This window comes from Anopheles arabiensis, chromosome 3 (genome assembly GCF_016920715.1).
Source record: "Anopheles arabiensis isolate DONGOLA chromosome 3, AaraD3, whole genome shotgun sequence".
Lineage (NCBI taxonomy): Eukaryota > Metazoa > Arthropoda > Insecta > Diptera > Culicidae > Anopheles > Anopheles arabiensis.
Window position 1 is genome coordinate 75,677,124 of NC_053518.1, and position 17,887 is coordinate 75,695,010.

The window sequence follows — 17,887 nt, forward strand, 5'->3', positions numbered from 1 at the left end:
CCGCCATTAACTTTTGTTTATTGGGTGGGGAGTTGTTTTTTTTTTTGGAAAACAACATTCAGGTGTTGTTGTTTGGCTGGGAGCAATTTGTACTAATATTTATTAGGCCTTTTTTTCCCCAAAACTCCCAAGCGAACGATCGTGCGCACAGACAATCGTGTTAGTAGCAGCCCTGGGTGCAATACACCCTGCACACGACGACTCTGCCCAAGCACGAACCAATCTTTCCCTTCTTGTTCATCCCCTCTAAACTTACACGTCTACTATCCACGACCACAACCACCACCACCACAAATGGTTCAGTCTAACGGTAACTGTAATATGGGGTGGGGAGTTGCTCGGTTGCATCGTTATGCTTATACGATCACACCGCCGTATATGCATGCAGCAGGTTGGGTGCGACGGGGGTCTGCTGCTACTGCTGGAGCTGCACACACTCACTCCAAACGCGTTTTCCGCGTGCGTGTTTGTGGCCGTTTTCTTCCCACCACCCTCTCCCCCCCCCCAAAATGCGCCGTAACAACGGGCCACCGAGAGCTTGGGAGTTGCGCGTTTTGGAGTTAATGTTGGTCACGTTGCTTTGCGTGTGTGTGTGTGTGTAAGTGTAGGTGCTGATCGTTCTCCGATCTGCAGCACCCCACATCAACCATGGCAAGAAAGTGTCCAAACAAGCAATACGACGTACGAAATTAGACGTTGTTTTCCATTAGGGTGGGAGTGTTTGAAAAAAAAACAACGATTTTAGTTACATTTGAAACGTCGCAGCGAAGTTGCTGTAGCGGAAGTTGTTTTGGGTCTGACACTATGGCTTGATAACCGTTTATCTCCGAGGGTAATGGTATGGTTGATTCATTTTACGTGCGATGCCGAAACGTGACGGAACTGGGCTATTGAATTACGTTTTAGTACGGGAGTTAGTTTCGATGGGAAGTGGTTTAAGAACTCTTTTCAACGGTATTCTTTGGGAATTCAATTTCTGTCTACCTGCTGCTTGGGACAGGGTCTATTGATATAGGGGCTTTGTGGATATACTCAGGGGAGATCCCATGGTGCAGTCGTCAACATGCACGACTTGACAACATGCCGGTCGTGAGTTCAAAACACATTCGGGACCGTCTCCCCGTAGCAAGAACTGACTATCCGGGAACCTATCGACTATCGAAATTGCGTAGTACCTGAAAAAGTCTCAAAAGCCTCTGTATAGTGACCGGGCATGATCACGTAGGACGTTACACCAATAAGAAGATGGGAAAGGCGTGTTCTAACTGAATTGATTCATTATACACGACCACAACTCTGGTCTTGCAACCTGATCGTTTATATACATTGTTTTTAAGGGATTCTCATAGCTGCAGGGCACTTCCTTGACTCTTATTTATGGGTGATCTTTATATAATAGGAATTGTTTTTGGTAGGCTCCTTGGAAATTCCTATTGGATTTCTCCAAAACAAGTGCTATAGAGACCATTTCCCAATCACATTAAGTTCATTTCACCAATAAAATGTATATCATCGATGAAAGAACACCTGAAACCCCCTGTAATGGAATGATTATCCTGCCGACTGTTAGTTCCCGAAAGCCAATGCATTAATCGATCATCAACCATTGTAGTACTACTGCTTCGCAGAACCCGGGGAATTACTCTCTTCGTACGATAGAGAACCCATCACGTAACTGACAATAAAAACCGGTGGAGTGGCTCGTCTAGACCTATACCAACAAAGGCTATTGCGCTAGATAAGAAGAAGAATCAGCAACCGCCATCCTTTTGATCAGCACCATAACATCATGTTTCTATCAAGAATTGACATATATAACGCTAAATGTTCTACGTTTTTTTCATCACATGCAGCCAGTCTTATTTCCTTCTTATTAGTCTCTTGGTCAGTCTTATTAGTCTATTAGTCCAGTCCTTGCTATTTCGAGAGATGGGGGATGCCACAAGAATACTAGGCCATTCACATTGAGCCAGGTAGAAGGAACATTGAAACCATTCATCGTATCTATTTTAATCCACTGGTGATGAGTACTTGTTCCTTTTTTCACTCTTTTCACTCTTCTTCTTTACTGCAACACTCACCCAGATTTAAGTAGAGGTCTTATCACTATTCCTAGACTTATCAATAAGGGCTTATCATATCGGCAAGGGTTTAAGTCCTAGGTCTGTTTTAGGAACTCCCTTAGGGCAGAGCTGATGAGCCTAATGGATGAGTCTTTTCTTGTTATTGGCTATCTCCGATTGTTTATAATTAGATTGCATGATTTCCGACTTTTCTGATTGACTGCTTTGTTATACATTACTCTAGCTCGCAAAACATTTTAGTGAGTTACACGTTTAAAGAAGTTTTTTTCTATTTTCAAGCTGTTTAAATAGATTCTTAGTTTTTACTTCACTAAAATGAAGCATTAGTTAAATATAACGTTAAAACTAGTGTCCTAAAACTTGAAATTCAACGAATGCCTTCCGTACTGAAATGGAGAATAATTAGAAAACTACGTACCAAAAGTAATACAGACATAAGTTTATGATATTTTACCCTTTTACCTTTTTATCAGATGTTTAACGCTAGACGATAAGAGTTGCAATTAGAAATTCAAGATTACGCTTCCAGAAAGGATTTGGACCTCCTACCGTATCTCATAGACTTACAAAACCCCCGTCTTTTCGTAGTAATTTTATTTTAATTTAACAAAATCAGTAAAGCCAGACTTTAAGATGTCGCGGACGATCGCCAAGTTTGCTCCGAGTTCGCTTTGGAATACGTCTCTTTGTCTGTAAAAAAGCTCCCATCCTCCAAGAAATACCATTCCTGTTGACCTTTATAGAATTATACTGAATTCAACAGAAGAGAACCAGTTCTACTACCACCGGTAACCATTCCGGTAGCTCTGATTCTGATGGACCCGTATCCAGGAGGAGCCCACAAACCTGTTCCTACAATCACACACACTGCCGTGTGCCTATTGAGCTTGAATTTCATTTTCATTTGGCCAGTCACCTTCGACTATATGGTAGCGTCCGCCCCACCCGTACAAATCATCCCCCGTGAGCGTGATATTATAATTATTTTATTCACCATAGAGTGTGAGGCCTCGTTTCCTTCTAAGCGTGGTGGTGGTGGTGCTCGAGTTCCAGGAGAGGTACTACCGCTGGAATCGATTGTGATTGGGATCGACTGTAGTGTTGTCGTTGCGAACGATCGAACGATCTGTCACTGCGCCTTTTCACTTTTATCTCGTTAGCCTTGACATTTTTTCTCCTTTCCCTTTGCTACCGACGCTTGCTAGCTTGCCTGACCAAACCCAATCCCATTGGCACAGCGTGGCAGCATCGCACGGGGAGGAACAAGTTGTGCGAATAAAAACTGTGCTGCGAACCGAAGAAAAGTTGAAATACTGTCCAAAAAAAACACATCACACACACATATAGACCGCATCATCAAATTCGACTTTGACACCAACTTTGAGTTGCTGATGCCCTCTTTTTCTCATTGATGCTTACTACTGAGGATCAGTCGTCATGGTCGATCGACAGTCTTGACCGTTTCGGCTTTTTTTTGACAAATTTGCAGTGATTTTTCACGTGAGGGTCACGGGTTCCCCTATCGGAATTGGCAAATGGCTGGTGATGAATGGTTTACGATCGCATCGGACTTAAATTTATTGCATCAGGAAGAAGGTGTGGGAAAGTGTCGGCTTGAGGTTTTATTGAACGTTGTTAAACTGCAGCAACTTTATTAGCATCTGTTGCGGTACTTGATCGATAAGTGATAAGTGCAACTCATTGAATGTTTGTGTTTTAGTTAGTACATCTCTTCTTACCCAGTTTATACTTAGTTGTATGGTTCTGTTGTTATCTTAACCTTATTCTTTTGCGCTTGTTATCATCCCAATTAATATGTATTCCTTGATCTACCGGTGACAAATATTTACATCACTTGTGTGGTTCATTTGTTCATACACAAACCGTGTACGCGTTTAGCTAATTACTTGCACGACAACTCCTACTCAACGTCTCTCTCTCTCTCTCTCTCGCTGTCACTCGGTTCGTGCAAACTGTGCAATCCGACTCGACTTCGCACTCGAAAGGGACTAGCTTATTGCTCTCTATTCGCCATACCTCGTAAACCGAGCACCACCGGTCAGTGTGGAAAACAGTATTTCCGTCTTGCAAAAAATCGTAAACCAAGAAAGGAACACAAGAAAAAAAAAATACATACAAGCTCGCCACAACATTGAGGTGCTGCTCGATCGAGTGGAACCAATTTAGAACGTAAGCAGTATTGGCAGTAGTAGACACCGTCACGTCAACTCTCGTTTTTTTTTTGTGTGTGTGGTTCGCTTTTCGTTTGAGTTTAAGGAAATGAAGCACCGCAGGGGTGGTTCCTCCACATTTCGAAAGGTACTGGCCCTGAAACTCCGTTGCCTTATTGCGTTGCGTCGGGTGAATGGGTGTGAAGACGGGTCTTCAGAACCGTGCCACAGTGAGTGCCACAGAGAGTAGAAATGAAAAAGATCCACTGTTTTAGCCTACAATGCCTGCGGATACAACACCAACTCCTGCTTAAAGGCCGGTTCGGTGTTGTACAGGAAGTGTGATTGATTATCGCGATACACTATCGCGAGAATTGTGTTGCAGCATTTGTCTTGTACGAGTTTATCCCTGGCATTGCTGTTGCCGTTGCCGACTCGATTGAAGTAGTGGTGGATCTGTAGCACTTGAAGAGGAAATATGGGACCACTTCACCCCAGCGTTTGATGCTTTTCAAGGAAAGTCAACTAATGACTAAACTCGATAATGAGTATCTTAAATGATCGATTGGGAGGATTTAATTATGAGTACTTTCGTTTTATTGGCTTAGTATTAGTTTTAGTTCGCTTAGCAAAGATGACCAATGCTACGCAACGGATCTTTGGGGATTTCCCGAATGGCGAGATCAAGAAGAACAATTATTTATTGTTTTACGAGCAGGTTTACCTATGGATACAGTATTCGTAATTCCTATCTCAATTTACTTTTTGCTCGTTGTTCGTTGCTTCTACATTGCTCTGTCTTTGTGTAACTGTCTTTGTCTTTGTGTGTCTTTGTGTATATCTGTCTTCTGTAAGTCTCAATATCGATCATGATATCTTCATCTACCAAAAATCTTAGACCCTGTCATTGCAGCTGCTTATATTTAATCCTTTGACCCGGTATGTACTATGTCTCCGTTCTGGGTCTGTTTGTTATCTCAGTCCTGCTTGATTGACAATTCAGCTATCTGTGCCGATCGTAGATCATTTCTACAATCAAGAAATTGCTTCTTTATAGTTATATGGTTTAACGCTTGTTCTGAATTTTCAACAAAATTTCTGAAAAAACTGTTTTAGTAGATCTTGGACACTCATGCTCATCACATTTGAAGAACCAATGTAAGTCTGTTCGTCGCATAATCAGAATAAAATTTGCTCTGTAATATTTCGCTATGCTGATCCTTTTAAGGGGGCAGCTTTGTTTCAAAGGAAGCGATAGTCTGGTTAGCATCCATTAAATACGATCTGCACGTGTACAGTATATATCAGCAAATTCCGGGCGTTTCAAATTTGAATCGTATTCGTATTTCTCTGCGTATCATCAGATCATGCTTCTTCTTGAATGTCAAAAAAGGTAAGAATTCCAAAAACCTATTAGTATTTGAAGTTTGTTAAACTTAGGCAAGTTTATATTAGATAAAGTTAAAAATATATCTAAAAAATCATTTCAACTCATTTAGAAGCATTCCCAATGAATAATTTGTAATGAAAAATGATTTGTTCGAATAATTTGTATTAAAACAACTGAGATTATATCTTGAAACATGTATAAAAAAGCCTGGAATTGATATACAATTTACATTAATATGTAATTAGATATTACACAAACATCAGAAGTTATCATAAGAATATGAAGAGCTCTATTGCTGTCTCATTGCACGATTTCACACGTACAGATCTATTAATAATTCTGAATTCCAATAGAATAGAATTTTTCTAATCTAAACAAATCCTGATAAGAAATGTTCCATATCTCACCTGCTGGGTTGAGCCCTCCTCACTATCGCTGCCCTTAAGGTCCTTAACTGAATATTTAAAATTTATTTTTAAATATAGCATGAAGCGAAAACCAGCAAAACCCAAGTCCGAAAGGCCATCTAAGTAAGCGATGATACCGTGCAGAACCTCACGGTACAGGTACACAAATACCAAACCTATCTCATTACTTCGCCACGGTGGGGGGGTTGGTGAACGCTTAACGCCGATACCATTCTCGCCCCAAAAAGGCCTTGATGGAAAAGGTTTCGAGCAGTCAAGCAGGGAGGAAAAGCCCTTCCTGCTTCTTCTGTTGCAAGTTGAATGACCCTCCTTCTGGTGCAGCCATTGCATGACGACAGCGACAAGCCACGAAAGGCGACCGAAAGGTGAAACTAGTACCATTTATCCACCCCACCTCCCTCCTTGATTGCTGCTGCTGGGTGAGTGGGTGGCCATGTAGCGTGGGTAAGCTAAACCACTGGCTGGAGGAAAAGGAAGAAGCAGACGAAGGGTATTGAAAGCATTGAAAAAGCGGGACACGGGCGTAAAAGTCATCCGGCTGCAGAAAGGCTCGCTAGGTATTACCTAATCCACCAAGCCTCTGCGCATTCGATTGCGCGAAAGTTCAGCTCTGCCCACGTCGTTGTCTAGGAGATTGCAACCACACCCGGAAAAGTGTGTTGCCTGCACAGGCGACCAAGATCACAGCAGCCTGTGCGCGGGACCGAAACACGATTCTATCACTCCGTGGCAGTTGTCCGGGCGGCACTCTATCTACCCCGCGGATCAACACTTTCCCTTTCGATTGGTGAAGTCGTCGGCATGCATTTGGGACGAAAGTGGCAATACATCGGCGGAACAGGCAAGCAATTGCTGCGGGTGAGGTTGCACGTTAGCATTATTGAATCGTTTCGATGTTGCTATTTTTAGGTTTGGTGAAGAGATGAAACCCAAAAGAGGCAATGATCAAAAACCACATCCATACATCAGCAGCGATGCAGTAGTTTTGAATGCTCCAGATGTGGCGTTCCGGGTCCATCTGCAATCTGTTCCGGGTTTCGGGCATCTAAGTTCTCTCTCGCAATCGGGCCCCGAATATGATGTAAGCGTCCAGTTGGTAAGTGCATACGGTACAATTAGCCTGCTGCGTAATACTGATTCGATTCGCAAACAGCAAAAAAAAAAAAAACTGCATTTTCCATTCGTTCAGAGTGTTGCATGGGCTTAGAGATAGGGAGAGAGAGTGAGATGCGTAAGACAGGAAGTGTGGTTTGCGGTGTCTCCGGCCAGCCGAGGCACGGAAGCTTTTAATGATTGGGTACCCGCCTTCACCGATCGATGCAACACACACACGGATGCTATCTTATCGTCCACCCCTGCACCGCAGGCTACACATCACCGGTAACCGGTTCCGTGACGTGTAGTACTCATCAGTGTCATCGGAAGACATCTTGAGTAGAGCGCGCGCGCGCGCGCTCGTAAGTGGAACGAGCATGACCACCGGGACAATCTAATCAACCCTCAGTGCCAACCCGCCGCGTGTTTTGCCCCGTGTTTCCCTTTTGGAAGAGATGATACGAGCACGATAAAGGTTGGAGCGGCGGTCTGTGTTGTCCCGGCAGTTGCCCGATAGCGATCGGGGCCGATGGTTTATCGATGTTGGTCAACAGGATTCCCCCATTTGTGGCGTGTCTTGTTATTTCGGGGGGAGGATCCCCGTTGGTTGAAGTGTCTGCTTCAGACTTTGTTTGCAACGACGTCCCAACGACTCTTCAGCAACGTCAGCAGATTATGGACGCGTTTTGAGAAAAAAAGGCTTTTGCAAGACAAATCCCACCAACTCCGGTCCGAGGCGGCGACAAACCGCTCAGCAACGACACACCAACTAATGAATACCAGTTCTTGCCAACTCCATGTCCACCGTGTCCAAGAAAGTGGATTCATCCTCCCTTCCTCCGCACTAAAGTGTCCAAGGCGGAAACTTGGCTGGAATTGGCACGACAGGACCAGGCAAAGTCCACCTTTACATGTTGGGTGCATGATTTTTGTTGTTTTTTTTTTCCCTTCCACTGGTGTTGCCTGCCCGGCGATCCGAAACATGGTCAACCTTGAGACGGTAAACCGGCTTTGGTTGGTAGCCAACACGACGGGGCTAGGCACACGATCCCTTGCTTGGACCATTGGGCTTGGACCCTTAGGCTTGTTGGACCTAGGGAGTGGAAGGGAGGACGCGGAGATGCTTGGAGGCATTCTTATCAACCACTAGCCAGAATATCCGCCTTTCAAGTCCGTCCGATTGGTGCGTGCGAGTTGTGTGTTAGTGTGCCGTGACGCCATTAAAAGCGTGGAGGATTTAATAAATTGCACTACAGGGAATCGCATCAGCGTTAGGTGCTTGTTTATGGTTTAAGGTTGGAAGCTAGTATCATTGCGCGTCTGTTTGCTGAAGCTCCAAAGGGTCACACAACGAGTCGTATTTATTCACCAAGTCCCATTGATAATTGTGATGAAAGGAAGATCATTGTGAATTACTTTTCATTTTGTTGTAATGTTCTTTTTATATCGTTTTCTTAGAAAGTTGTTTACCAGAGGAGGAAGATTGTGGACTAAAAAGCCCCAAAAAACATAGCCAATTTTATCACACTCTTCTTCTCTTTCCTCTCTTTGTGCATTATGCATATGTAGATCATGTATGCAAATGAGAATTAAATTATAAATATAATGCAGTTTTTTTTTGTAGGAATCAAGTTTTTAGAATGCATAATGAGGTGAGCCCAATATAAGCTCCGATAAAGTGTCGCGTTCGCGTATTCTAGTTACGGGTTTGAGCGTCGTATAAATTTGAAGCTTAATTTTAGCGCCTCGAAGATTCGCAGTCGTGCCTAAGAATATTTAAATCCATTGGTCAACCGTTTTGCGAGGGGTGAAAAATACATGTTCCTTCAACTCCATCGATGTGTCCCACTTTGGTCACGCAATTCCATCCCAAAACAAAACTCCAAAAGCAACAACAACCCAAAAAAAAAACTCCCCATCAATTGATCGCGGCAAGAGATTTTGGGGCTTTGGGGGTGGTTCACCCGAAAAACAAGTTTTGCTCCGTGTGTGCCATTCGCGCGTTTTCTTCTCGCTTCGCCCGGTCGTGATCGTAGTGGTCGTCGCAGCAGCATCGGTTGTCGATCGCAAGCAGTTTAGCAGTTTCTGGGTATGATAAATCGAAACTCCGGGCCCGGGGTTATGTAACGTTCAGCTCACCCAAAACACAACACAATCTCGATGGGTTTTGCGCCACGACTCCTTGCGCGAGACTTTCCAACACGTTCGGTCAGCAATGTGGGGTAATGTGGGGAGTTATAACCCCGTGGTTCGCGTGTGCAGCAGGGATCGCGTGTGCAGCTGCAGCAGCTGGCCGAGGAGCGACATTAAAGAAATAGAGCAATAGATCGGCTAAAAAGCTGGCAGTTACTTAGCAATCTCAAACAATGTCTAAAAATAGCACGCGAGTGAAAGTGTCTGCTAGACTCCAGCCAATTATTGCATAAATAGAGGGCAATTTCGATGATCTTTTGTGCCGAAACGTACTCGGAGCTAGAAGTGCAACTAAGGAAGAAACAAACAAAAAACTACTCAATACAAACTAAATGTTCATGTAGGGAAAATGCTTGCGTAATTCTTCTGATCGTAGTGAAGTCAGGACCATTCGTAGGGGATGAAGGTGGGATAGAGCTGCATGGGGAGTAGGTTGGTTAATTATGAGGGGTTGATCTTGTGAGTGGCGGGTCGTAGATTCAAACACGCTTCAAACACGTTGGGGTAGGGTTAGAACAGCCCTATTGGCCCTATTGTTAGTGTCATGTAAATTAATCCTGGGGTAAAGTGGGAGCGTGTTCAATACATGGAATGCGGAACAAGCAGAGAGTTGTATTGGCGGTTTAACGGTTGAGATATTGTCACTACTTATTTAAATTTGCTTTAAAATACGTTACAAAGATTCACTATGGCAAAATTGTAAGTGTATAGGAAATTGCCCAAACAGCCAAATTTGCTTTGCATTTTGGCACGCTAAAGATCACTGCTTGAATTTGCCTTTTTCTGTAGTTAAGCAGCATCAAAGTTCCAGGAGGGTCTTTCCAATAGCGTTTAAGCAGCCTCCTTATGCCATGGTGCCAGGGGATTATTTTTCTTTGCGTTTTATTTTCAAGCAAGGCGTCATCAATGAAATAAACAACACGATTTGTGTTTTGTTATGTGCATGTTTGTTTTAAAACTCTAAAAGCTCTTTAATTTCTAATAATTTCTCATAGTTTACTAAACATCACAATCATTTGATTCAATATTAATTTGACTTATCTAACTTGTGCAGCAGCAATGAGATGTTTGACGGCGTCAGTCTTTCCCAAACAATCAGCTCGAACTCTATAGCTGATTAGAGGCTGTTTAACAAAAAATCGTTCCAATGTCGTACTTTGTTGCTAATTAAGAGAAAAGAAGTACTTTGCGGAAATATGGCGCGTTTTAACTAGCACTCGGTACTCTTTGGAACCTTGCGGCTGTTTAGCCTGATGTGTATGGTTCATGATGGAACTTGAAGGCTTGTGAAGAAAGCGTACCGAACTTGGTGGAACTTTATAGCTTTTAAATGCATGACATCGGTACAAGGTATTTCCTACCGATTTTTATCCTACCGAAAATCACAGATTTTTTCGTAATACTGACCAAAAAGTCATATTACCATTTCTCCCAAATGTATTAAACTCTATATGGAAATCACTAGCAACTAGAACCAGAACATCAACAGAGACAACTAATGCCCGTGTCTGCACTTCATGAAGTCGAACGCGCTGATAAAATTTTATATGCAATTGGATAGATAATGTAACCCGGCGCTCTAGCAGCAATAGAACACGACATCGAACATGAAAAATGTATAGGACTTCACATGTTCGATTTGTGGGTTATCACATCGAACATGTAAAATCCCATATATTTTTCATGTTCGATATCGCGTTCGATTGCTGCTAGAGCGTCCCAATCATTTGTTGGGTTAAATTCCCTACCCCCCCCCGCTCAACACTTCAAAGCCTACCGAAAACTACTGAAATAATCTTAATCTACCGAAAACTACCGATAAAATTTTGATGCGCCCACCGAAAACCGCAAAATTAATCTGGCCACTCTGGCTTTCCCTTCCACGTAGAGATTGTTTACGTTGTGTTACAGCTGACAGCAGCCGGCAAATGTTTACATTTGTTTTTACCAATTGCGGCCGTAGCCGCTGTTTTCTGTTGGGCGCTGCCCCACTGAATCATTACCCGTTCACCTGTTGTGCAGTGTAGAGATACCGATAAAACACAGAAACCCCCTTGCTGCGGCCAAATGGATCTTGCCCGGGACGAGCTGTTGCTCCTGTTCGACGTCGATGGAACGCTCACGGCGCCGCGCCAATCCATCACGGAGGAGATGAAGGAGTTCCTGTATCAAAGCGTTCTGCCGCGGGCCACCCTCGGCGTGGTGGGCGGTTCCGATCTGGAGAAAATGTGCGAGCAGCTCAATGGGCAGGAGTTTCTGCACAAGTTCGACTACGTGTTCCCCGAGAACGGGCTGGTACAGTACGAGGCCGGCCGGGAGGTGGGCAAGATGTCCATCAGCCAGCAGCTCGGGGAGGACGTGCTGAAGCGCTTCATCAACTACTGCCTGCACTACATCGCCGATCTGGAGCTGCCGATCAAGCGCGGCACGTTCGTCGAGTTCCGCAACGGCATGCTGAACGTGAGCCCGATCGGGCGCAACTGCTCGACGGCGGAGCGGCAAGCGTTCTACGCGTACGACCAGACGCACCAGGTGCGCCAGCGCATGATCGACCGGCTGCGGGCCGAGTTCGCGGAGGTCGACCTCACGTACAGCATTGGGGGGCAGATCAGCTTCGACGTCTTTCCGACCGGGTGGGACAAAACGTTCTGCCTGCGGCACATCGCGAAGCGGGCGAAACCGTTCCGCGCGGTACACTTCTTCGGCGACAAGACGAGCCCGGGCGGGAACGATTACGAGATTTACAGCCACCCGGACACGATCGGCCACCGGGTGGAGTCGCCGGACGATACGCGCCGGCAGCTGGCGGAGCTGCTGAAGCTGTGAAAATGGAACGAAAAATGATGAGACGCGCGCGGTTTTGACTTTTTAGCGGGGTTTTTATTCGACATTCGGGACACATCGTGGTTGTCTTACTACTTAAGAGAGGGAAAGAACTGTCTGAGTCATTTGTAAACGCTGAGGACAGAAAAAATAGGGTCCACGACGAAACAAAAAACGAAAAAAAAATGGAATTTAAATGCACTTTCAATCTATCACAGAGAGAGTTGGTTATACCCTACTGCTTTCGCTCCTCTCTCTCTCTCTCCTTGCCTGAGGTGGTTTGTTCGTGCCCGCGCGCCGCCCACTACTCCCCGATGAAGTTGGGCTTCCGCTTCTCGGCGAACGCGCGCAACCCCTCCAGCCGGTCCTTGGTCGGTATGACCTGCGCGTAGCAAGCCTCCTCGATCGCGTACCCCGTCCCGAGGTCGACCTGCAGCCCCTTATCGATCGCCTTCTTGGCCATCCGCACGCCGACCGGCCCGTTCGGCACGATCTCCATCGCCAGCTGCAGTGCGCGCTGGTACGCCGCATCGCCAGTATCGTTCGGCTGCACGGCATGGTTCACAATGCCGAGTGCTTTCGCTTCCTCACCGCTGAACTGGCGCGCCGTGAAGATCAGCTCCTTCGCCACGGCCGGGTTGAGGATGCGCGGCAGACGCTGGGTACCGCCGGCACCCGGGATGATGCCGAGTTTCGTTTCCACCAGGCCCAGCTTGGCGTTCGTCGCGACCACGCGCATATCGCAGGCGAGCGCCATCTCGAGCCCACCGCCCAGCGCAGCGCCATCGATCGCCGCCACGACCGGCGTGGGCATCTGCTCGATGTTGACCATCATTTGGCGCAGCTTCGACACGAACCGGCTCACCTCCTGCGGGGTGAAGGTGGCCCGCTCCTTCAGGTCCGCCCCGGCACAGAATATCCCCGGCACCAGGCTGCGCAGGATCACGACGCGCACGTTCTTGTCGTGCGCCAGCACCTCGATCGCGTCGAGCAGGTGGTGCACGAGCGATTTGCTGAACGAGTTGCGCGCTTTCGGGCGGTTCAGCCCGAGCACCGCTATGCCCTGCTTGTCCTCCTCGGTGAGGTACGTCAGCTGGAGCTCCTGGTTGGGGGAAACGTCGGACCCGGCCGTCTGCGCTCGCTGCCCGTGTCCGGCGTCGCACTGCCAGTGGCGCGCTGTCGTTGTGACCGTGCGCAAACCGTGCGCGCTTACCAGTCCGCGCTTCACCAAGCGTGTCACGAACGATGCGCCCGTGGGAAGCATTTTAGAGAGGAACTAAACACACGCACGCACTAAATAAGCAACAGTCTTTTGAGTCCGTTTTGTTCGGTCGCGTTTTTTGGAGTGAAAGGGAAACCCGAATGTGTCAACGCCAACCACCGTGCGTGTTTGTGTGCGTTGTAGGCGCTTCTGTTGTCGACGTTACATAAGAAATTGCGTGAAAGGGGTTGTGTTGGGAACAGGATGGGACAAGGATGGACAAGAGGAGGGGGGTCACGATCAAAACAAATCGGGAGCTTTTAAGCCAGCTACGTTTGAACAGCTGGAGAAGACTGGGCTGGTGGCAAGCAAATTCGTTGCGTAGCGGCAGTTTCAAGCAAAGCCAGTTGACGCTTTTGTTGAAAGGGCAAATTTTAAATTGTACGTGGATTTGTGGAACAAGTTTAATTAATTAATTGCCTCGTGCTCTAAGTCAGTGGAATGTTTCAAAATCGTTTGGCGCAGGTTGGAAAGCATATAGAGCAGTGAAGTCAAACTCGATAAAATCTGTATAAAAATCTATTTTTTTAAATGAAAAACTAAAAAAATTAGGCTGGAAGGATGAGTTGGTTGTGGAGGTTTCTTTTAAATGTTTAAAGATTATTATGCTTATCAGAGCACATTGGCATTTAAAAAAACACACCAATTCATGGCAAATTTCAAATATTCTCATTGGAAAAACATAAAGGTAATAAGACCTGGTTTTTTTTAACCAAAACACAAATAAATTTAAAAAAAACAAGAATTTGTAATTAAATATAATATTTCACTCATTGTCCGTGTTAATCGCATACCCGGGCGAGTTCGAGTCCCGATGAGCCCGGATACAGGGTTTCACACGATTTATTGGTCAGTTCCCATGATTTTTTGGTGCGTTCCCACGATGTTTAGTCGTATCCCATAGATTTTCGGTTCGTTCCCATGATTTATTGGTATTTTTCGATTGGATATCAATACAATTGGACCAAAAAAAACCTGGGAAACGACCAACAAATCGTTGGGACGCACCAAAAAAATATGGGAACCCTCCAAAAATGGATGGGAACCAACCAATAAATCATGGGAAACCCTTTAAGCGGCGCTCCACTGTAATAAGAAATTTTAGTTTTTGGTCAATTGTTAGTTTTCTCTTAGCCGTTGCTTTCCATCGGCGAAAATCATTAAAGCCATATCCTTGGACCAAAAATACTTTACTAAGCAAACCAGTTCATGATTTTTAGTAATATCTTCAGTGGTGGCGCCAATGATTAACAACGATAATTCATATTTATAACACTACATCGGTAAATATTACCATGAGCTATAAGGTCATAAAAAAGGAAAAGAAACATTCCAACTTATCGTCCTCCAAAAATTCTCTCTTTTAAAGTGATAGGTTTTAAGAGATGTTTAAAGATTTTCGGAAGAAACATGGTGAAAGAGTAGATCCCTTATCAATGAAATCATTCGTTAAAGACGTTTGAATTGCATTGCTGCTTGTGAACGATATGTTGATTATTGTTCATGTTTCGTTTACCTAAGCGGGGTTTGTGTACCACATACCTGAAGCCTGCTGATGTGGCTGATGAAGCTACTGACGAACGTCGATGAATTACATCTAGCTTCGATGGAAACAACCAGAGTTGCGTATCGATGCTGATACCTGCTGGCGGTAGCAACAGGGCGAATCACATCATCACACCTCGTATGGTTTTTTTTTAGTGATTTTTTCCACATTATTTTCAATATTTATTTTTTTCTTTTCACTCACCCATTTGCTCTAATACAAAATGGTTTCGGACAGTACAGTTACACTCTTAGATGGAAAGAAGAGGAAAAGTGTGGGCACACACAAGGGGCTACCGGCGACCGTCAGACTAGACCGGCGACTCGATGTAAGCCTCGGGGAACTTGAACGAGTGCTGCCCGTGGGCAAACACGCTCGGCAACAGTCCGGCATTCGGGATGATGTTCCACGATAGCGTAAGCGTCACGTTCCGGTGTCCCCTGAAAAACAAATTCCCGGTGTTATTGCTCCAATTCCCCAAATGCTCGACTTTCCACTTACTTCAAGCCATTGCCATCATCCCAGAAGTAATACTTCGTGTTCATGTTCTTGAAGTCCAGGTTGGCGTTCTCGCCCCGCAGAATGATCTTGTCCCACAGCACCACCTGGTTGAGGGCGTTCTGCTCCGTGGTGTACTCGGCCGTCAGGTACAGGAACAGCTGCTTCACGTTCCAGTTGAACAGCGGGTTCAGATCGGTGCCGAGATCGAACGTGATGAAGCCGAGATCGTTCTTCTCCCGCGAAGCGCTGAAATCTGGCACATTTTTGCTGCAAGTGCACGGGCGATTGTTTTGATTACGTGGCTTTCGTGTATGAGCACTCGGGGAAGGGGAGGTGGTGAACGAAGCCGGCATTGGGGGGGGGGTTCGGCTAGTCCGTGGAAATACTTACACCAGCACCTTCACCGTGTTGATTCGCGCTTCCGTGCGGTAGTCGTAGAAGAACGTGGAAGCAAAGCAGCAAAACGTAAGCACGGACAGTACGCTTAGCGAGTACGCTAGAATAGCGTTACCGCGGGTCATTACGGTATGCATCTTGTGTGCTGGTGTGTCCCGCCGTCGCTCTTTCGTATGAGAAAAGTACACCCCGAACGCACCCGGTGGTGGAAGGATACTTGAGCTGCTCGTGGGAGAAAGGGTTGGCAATTACTTTCACACCGATTTCCCCTAGAATTTGCATTGATTTTACCTGATAACGAAGGGTACGAAACAGTTGTTGATGTCGCGGATCGCTGCTATCGGCTGTCGGCTGTCGCGGCACAGAACTGGACCCAGGAGAGTCGAGTATAAACAGAGGCTGGAAAATTGACACGTTTTCAAACGCGCAAGTGACAGCTCGGAGGCACGTTGATAGGACGGAGTTGAGAAGTTGATTCAAACATTGACCGTTACGATTACACAAAACAAAAATTGAAATAAAGTAGGATTTTGCTGATGTTTGCATTAAAATCATAATTAGCTAATTGGATAAATAGTTTAACACACGTGTAACTAAATAGCTGAGCGAAGGAAGAATTCAATTTCGTTTGTTAATTGCACATGATTTTCACGATGTACAGCCTTTCCCCGAGCAAATAATGCGTTCCGTAGACATTCGCGTACATAATTCGGGTTTTTGCATAAGTCGAATATCACGTTTTACAGCCAAAATAAACTTGATTAATAATGATTTTTGATTGGATTTAGTTTATTGGTGAAATTTATTGCTTATTTGATGCAAATGGTGAATAAAATTGGGTTATTTCTGTCTTTTTAGTGATTTAAAATTTTTGAAAAAATTGCATATTATTTTTCATTTGACAATTGATAGAGAAAATTGCACTGATTTGACATCTGAACTGTCATAAATAAAAATTCGCGTAATTCGGGAGTCGCATAACTCGGGAAAAGATTGTACTAGGAAAAAAACTTCAAAATTAACTGTTCTAATAATAGGACGTATATTGCTGCTTAGCAAAGAATTTTTCTTACTTCAAAACTACTGCAAAATAATTTCATCGTAATATTGATTTAATATTTAATTGTGGACCAGGTGCATTGGAGCTCATTATCAGCAACCTGACTGATGTTTTAATTCAATTTTAATTCGTTTTAGTTTCATAATTTAATGTTTTAATGTTATGAACCGGCTAGTAACAAATCAGATGAATAAAAAAGAAAAAAAACTTCTCCACTGAACTCCGCACTTCCCGAGACAACAACAAAAAACCGTAGAAAATACAGATACAGATTTTCCGATAATTTTGAAGCACATTGAAATAGAGCAATGTTTCACTTTTACTGATCCATTCCATCCAGCCAGTCAGCTTTCTGTGCCGGAGTCTATGCGGCTCTGGGAGACTATTTGAACTCTTGCCATACTCCCTAGGGATGCATGTCGTACGGCACGGGACAAACGTTTACAGCACTGCGGTAGCATTTTTTATCCGTACAATTCAGACAGGATCGGATGGGGATGGAATGGGAGTGGGAACCATTGAGAATGGTTGCAGCCAAACAAAAAAAAAAAACTAGGTATCAATCTTCATGTCTCGTTTTTCGCAGCATTGTATCGATCGTGCTTCGTGCCGGGAGAGTGTGAATCAAATCGGGAAGGAATATGTATGCTCCCCAAGGAATACAATGAATCGATTACTGTCGAGACGGAAGGGATTTGCATTGCTAAGGAAAAGTGGAAGCAGAAGGCTCACAGCTCACACCGATTCCAACGTGGAGGTTAATTGTTGTGCTGTAGTCTGAGGCTTGCTAAAGATTTAAATCTCGTTCCGAGTTACTCTAGCATGAACGAAGCAACGTAATCGATTCATGTCTTATGAGTGGCCTTATCATCCGGTGAAGATGGTGAAATGCTAACAAGCGTTTGTCGCCACGTCAATTATTCATGCAGCCAATCACCC

The 17,887-nt window shown here is 44.9% G+C and overlaps 3 protein-coding genes across 3 annotated transcripts; 1 reads left to right on the top strand and 2 right to left on the bottom strand.

The window, feature by feature from the left end:
- The first annotated feature begins 11,249 nt into the window (after window positions 1-11,249).
- LOC120902791 (phosphomannomutase) lies at window positions 11,250-12,401 on the top strand. The gene is made up of 2 exons (XM_040311790.1): window positions 11,250-12,264; window positions 12,300-12,401. The coding sequence occupies exon 1, from the start codon at window positions 11,429-11,431 to the stop codon at window positions 12,185-12,187; it is 759 nt and encodes a 252-aa protein (XP_040167724.1). The 5' UTR covers window positions 11,250-11,428; the 3' UTR covers window positions 12,188-12,264; window positions 12,300-12,401.
- Window positions 12,220-13,830, bottom strand: LOC120902790 (methylglutaconyl-CoA hydratase, mitochondrial). Its single transcript, XM_040311789.1, has one exon. It carries the CDS (start codon window positions 13,446-13,448, stop codon window positions 12,489-12,491), a length of 960 nt encoding a protein of 319 aa, XP_040167723.1. The 5' UTR covers window positions 13,449-13,830; the 3' UTR covers window positions 12,220-12,488.
- Window positions 13,831-15,136: 1,306 nt separating this feature from the next.
- On the bottom strand, window positions 15,137-16,303 carry LOC120904122 (signal peptidase complex subunit 3). The gene is made up of 4 exons (XM_040313901.1): window positions 16,180-16,303; window positions 15,883-16,110; window positions 15,493-15,759; window positions 15,137-15,431 (listed from the first exon to the last, which is right to left on the bottom strand). The coding sequence occupies exons 2-4, from the start codon at window positions 16,023-16,025 to the stop codon at window positions 15,302-15,304; spliced, it is 540 nt and encodes a 179-aa protein (XP_040169835.1). The 5' UTR covers window positions 16,026-16,110; window positions 16,180-16,303; the 3' UTR covers window positions 15,137-15,301.
- Window positions 16,304-17,887: the final 1,584 nt, after the last annotated feature.

What these genes read in the sequence shown, in the direction of transcription:
- LOC120902791 (XM_040311790.1), top strand. Translation starts at nt 11,429, where the DNA reads ATGGATCTTGCCCGGGACGAGCTGTTGCTCCTGTTCGACGTCGATGGA.
- LOC120902790 (XM_040311789.1), bottom strand. Translation starts at nt 13,448, where the DNA reads ATGCTTCCCACGGGCGCATCGTTCGTGACACGCTTGGTGAAGCGCGGA.
- LOC120904122 (XM_040313901.1), bottom strand. Translation starts at nt 16,025, where the DNA reads ATGCATACCGTAATGACCCGCGGTAACGCTATTCTAGCGTACTCGCTA. An exon ending in AACACGGTGAAGGTGCTGGT is followed by an intron (nt 15,760 to 15,882) that starts GTAAGTATTTCC and finishes GTGCACTTGCAG; the next exon opens with CAAAAATGTGCCAGATTTCA. An exon ending in GATGATGGCAATGGCTTGAA is followed by an intron (nt 15,432 to 15,492) that starts GTAAGTGGAAAG and finishes TTTGTTTTTCAG; the next exon opens with GGGACACCGGAACGTGACGC.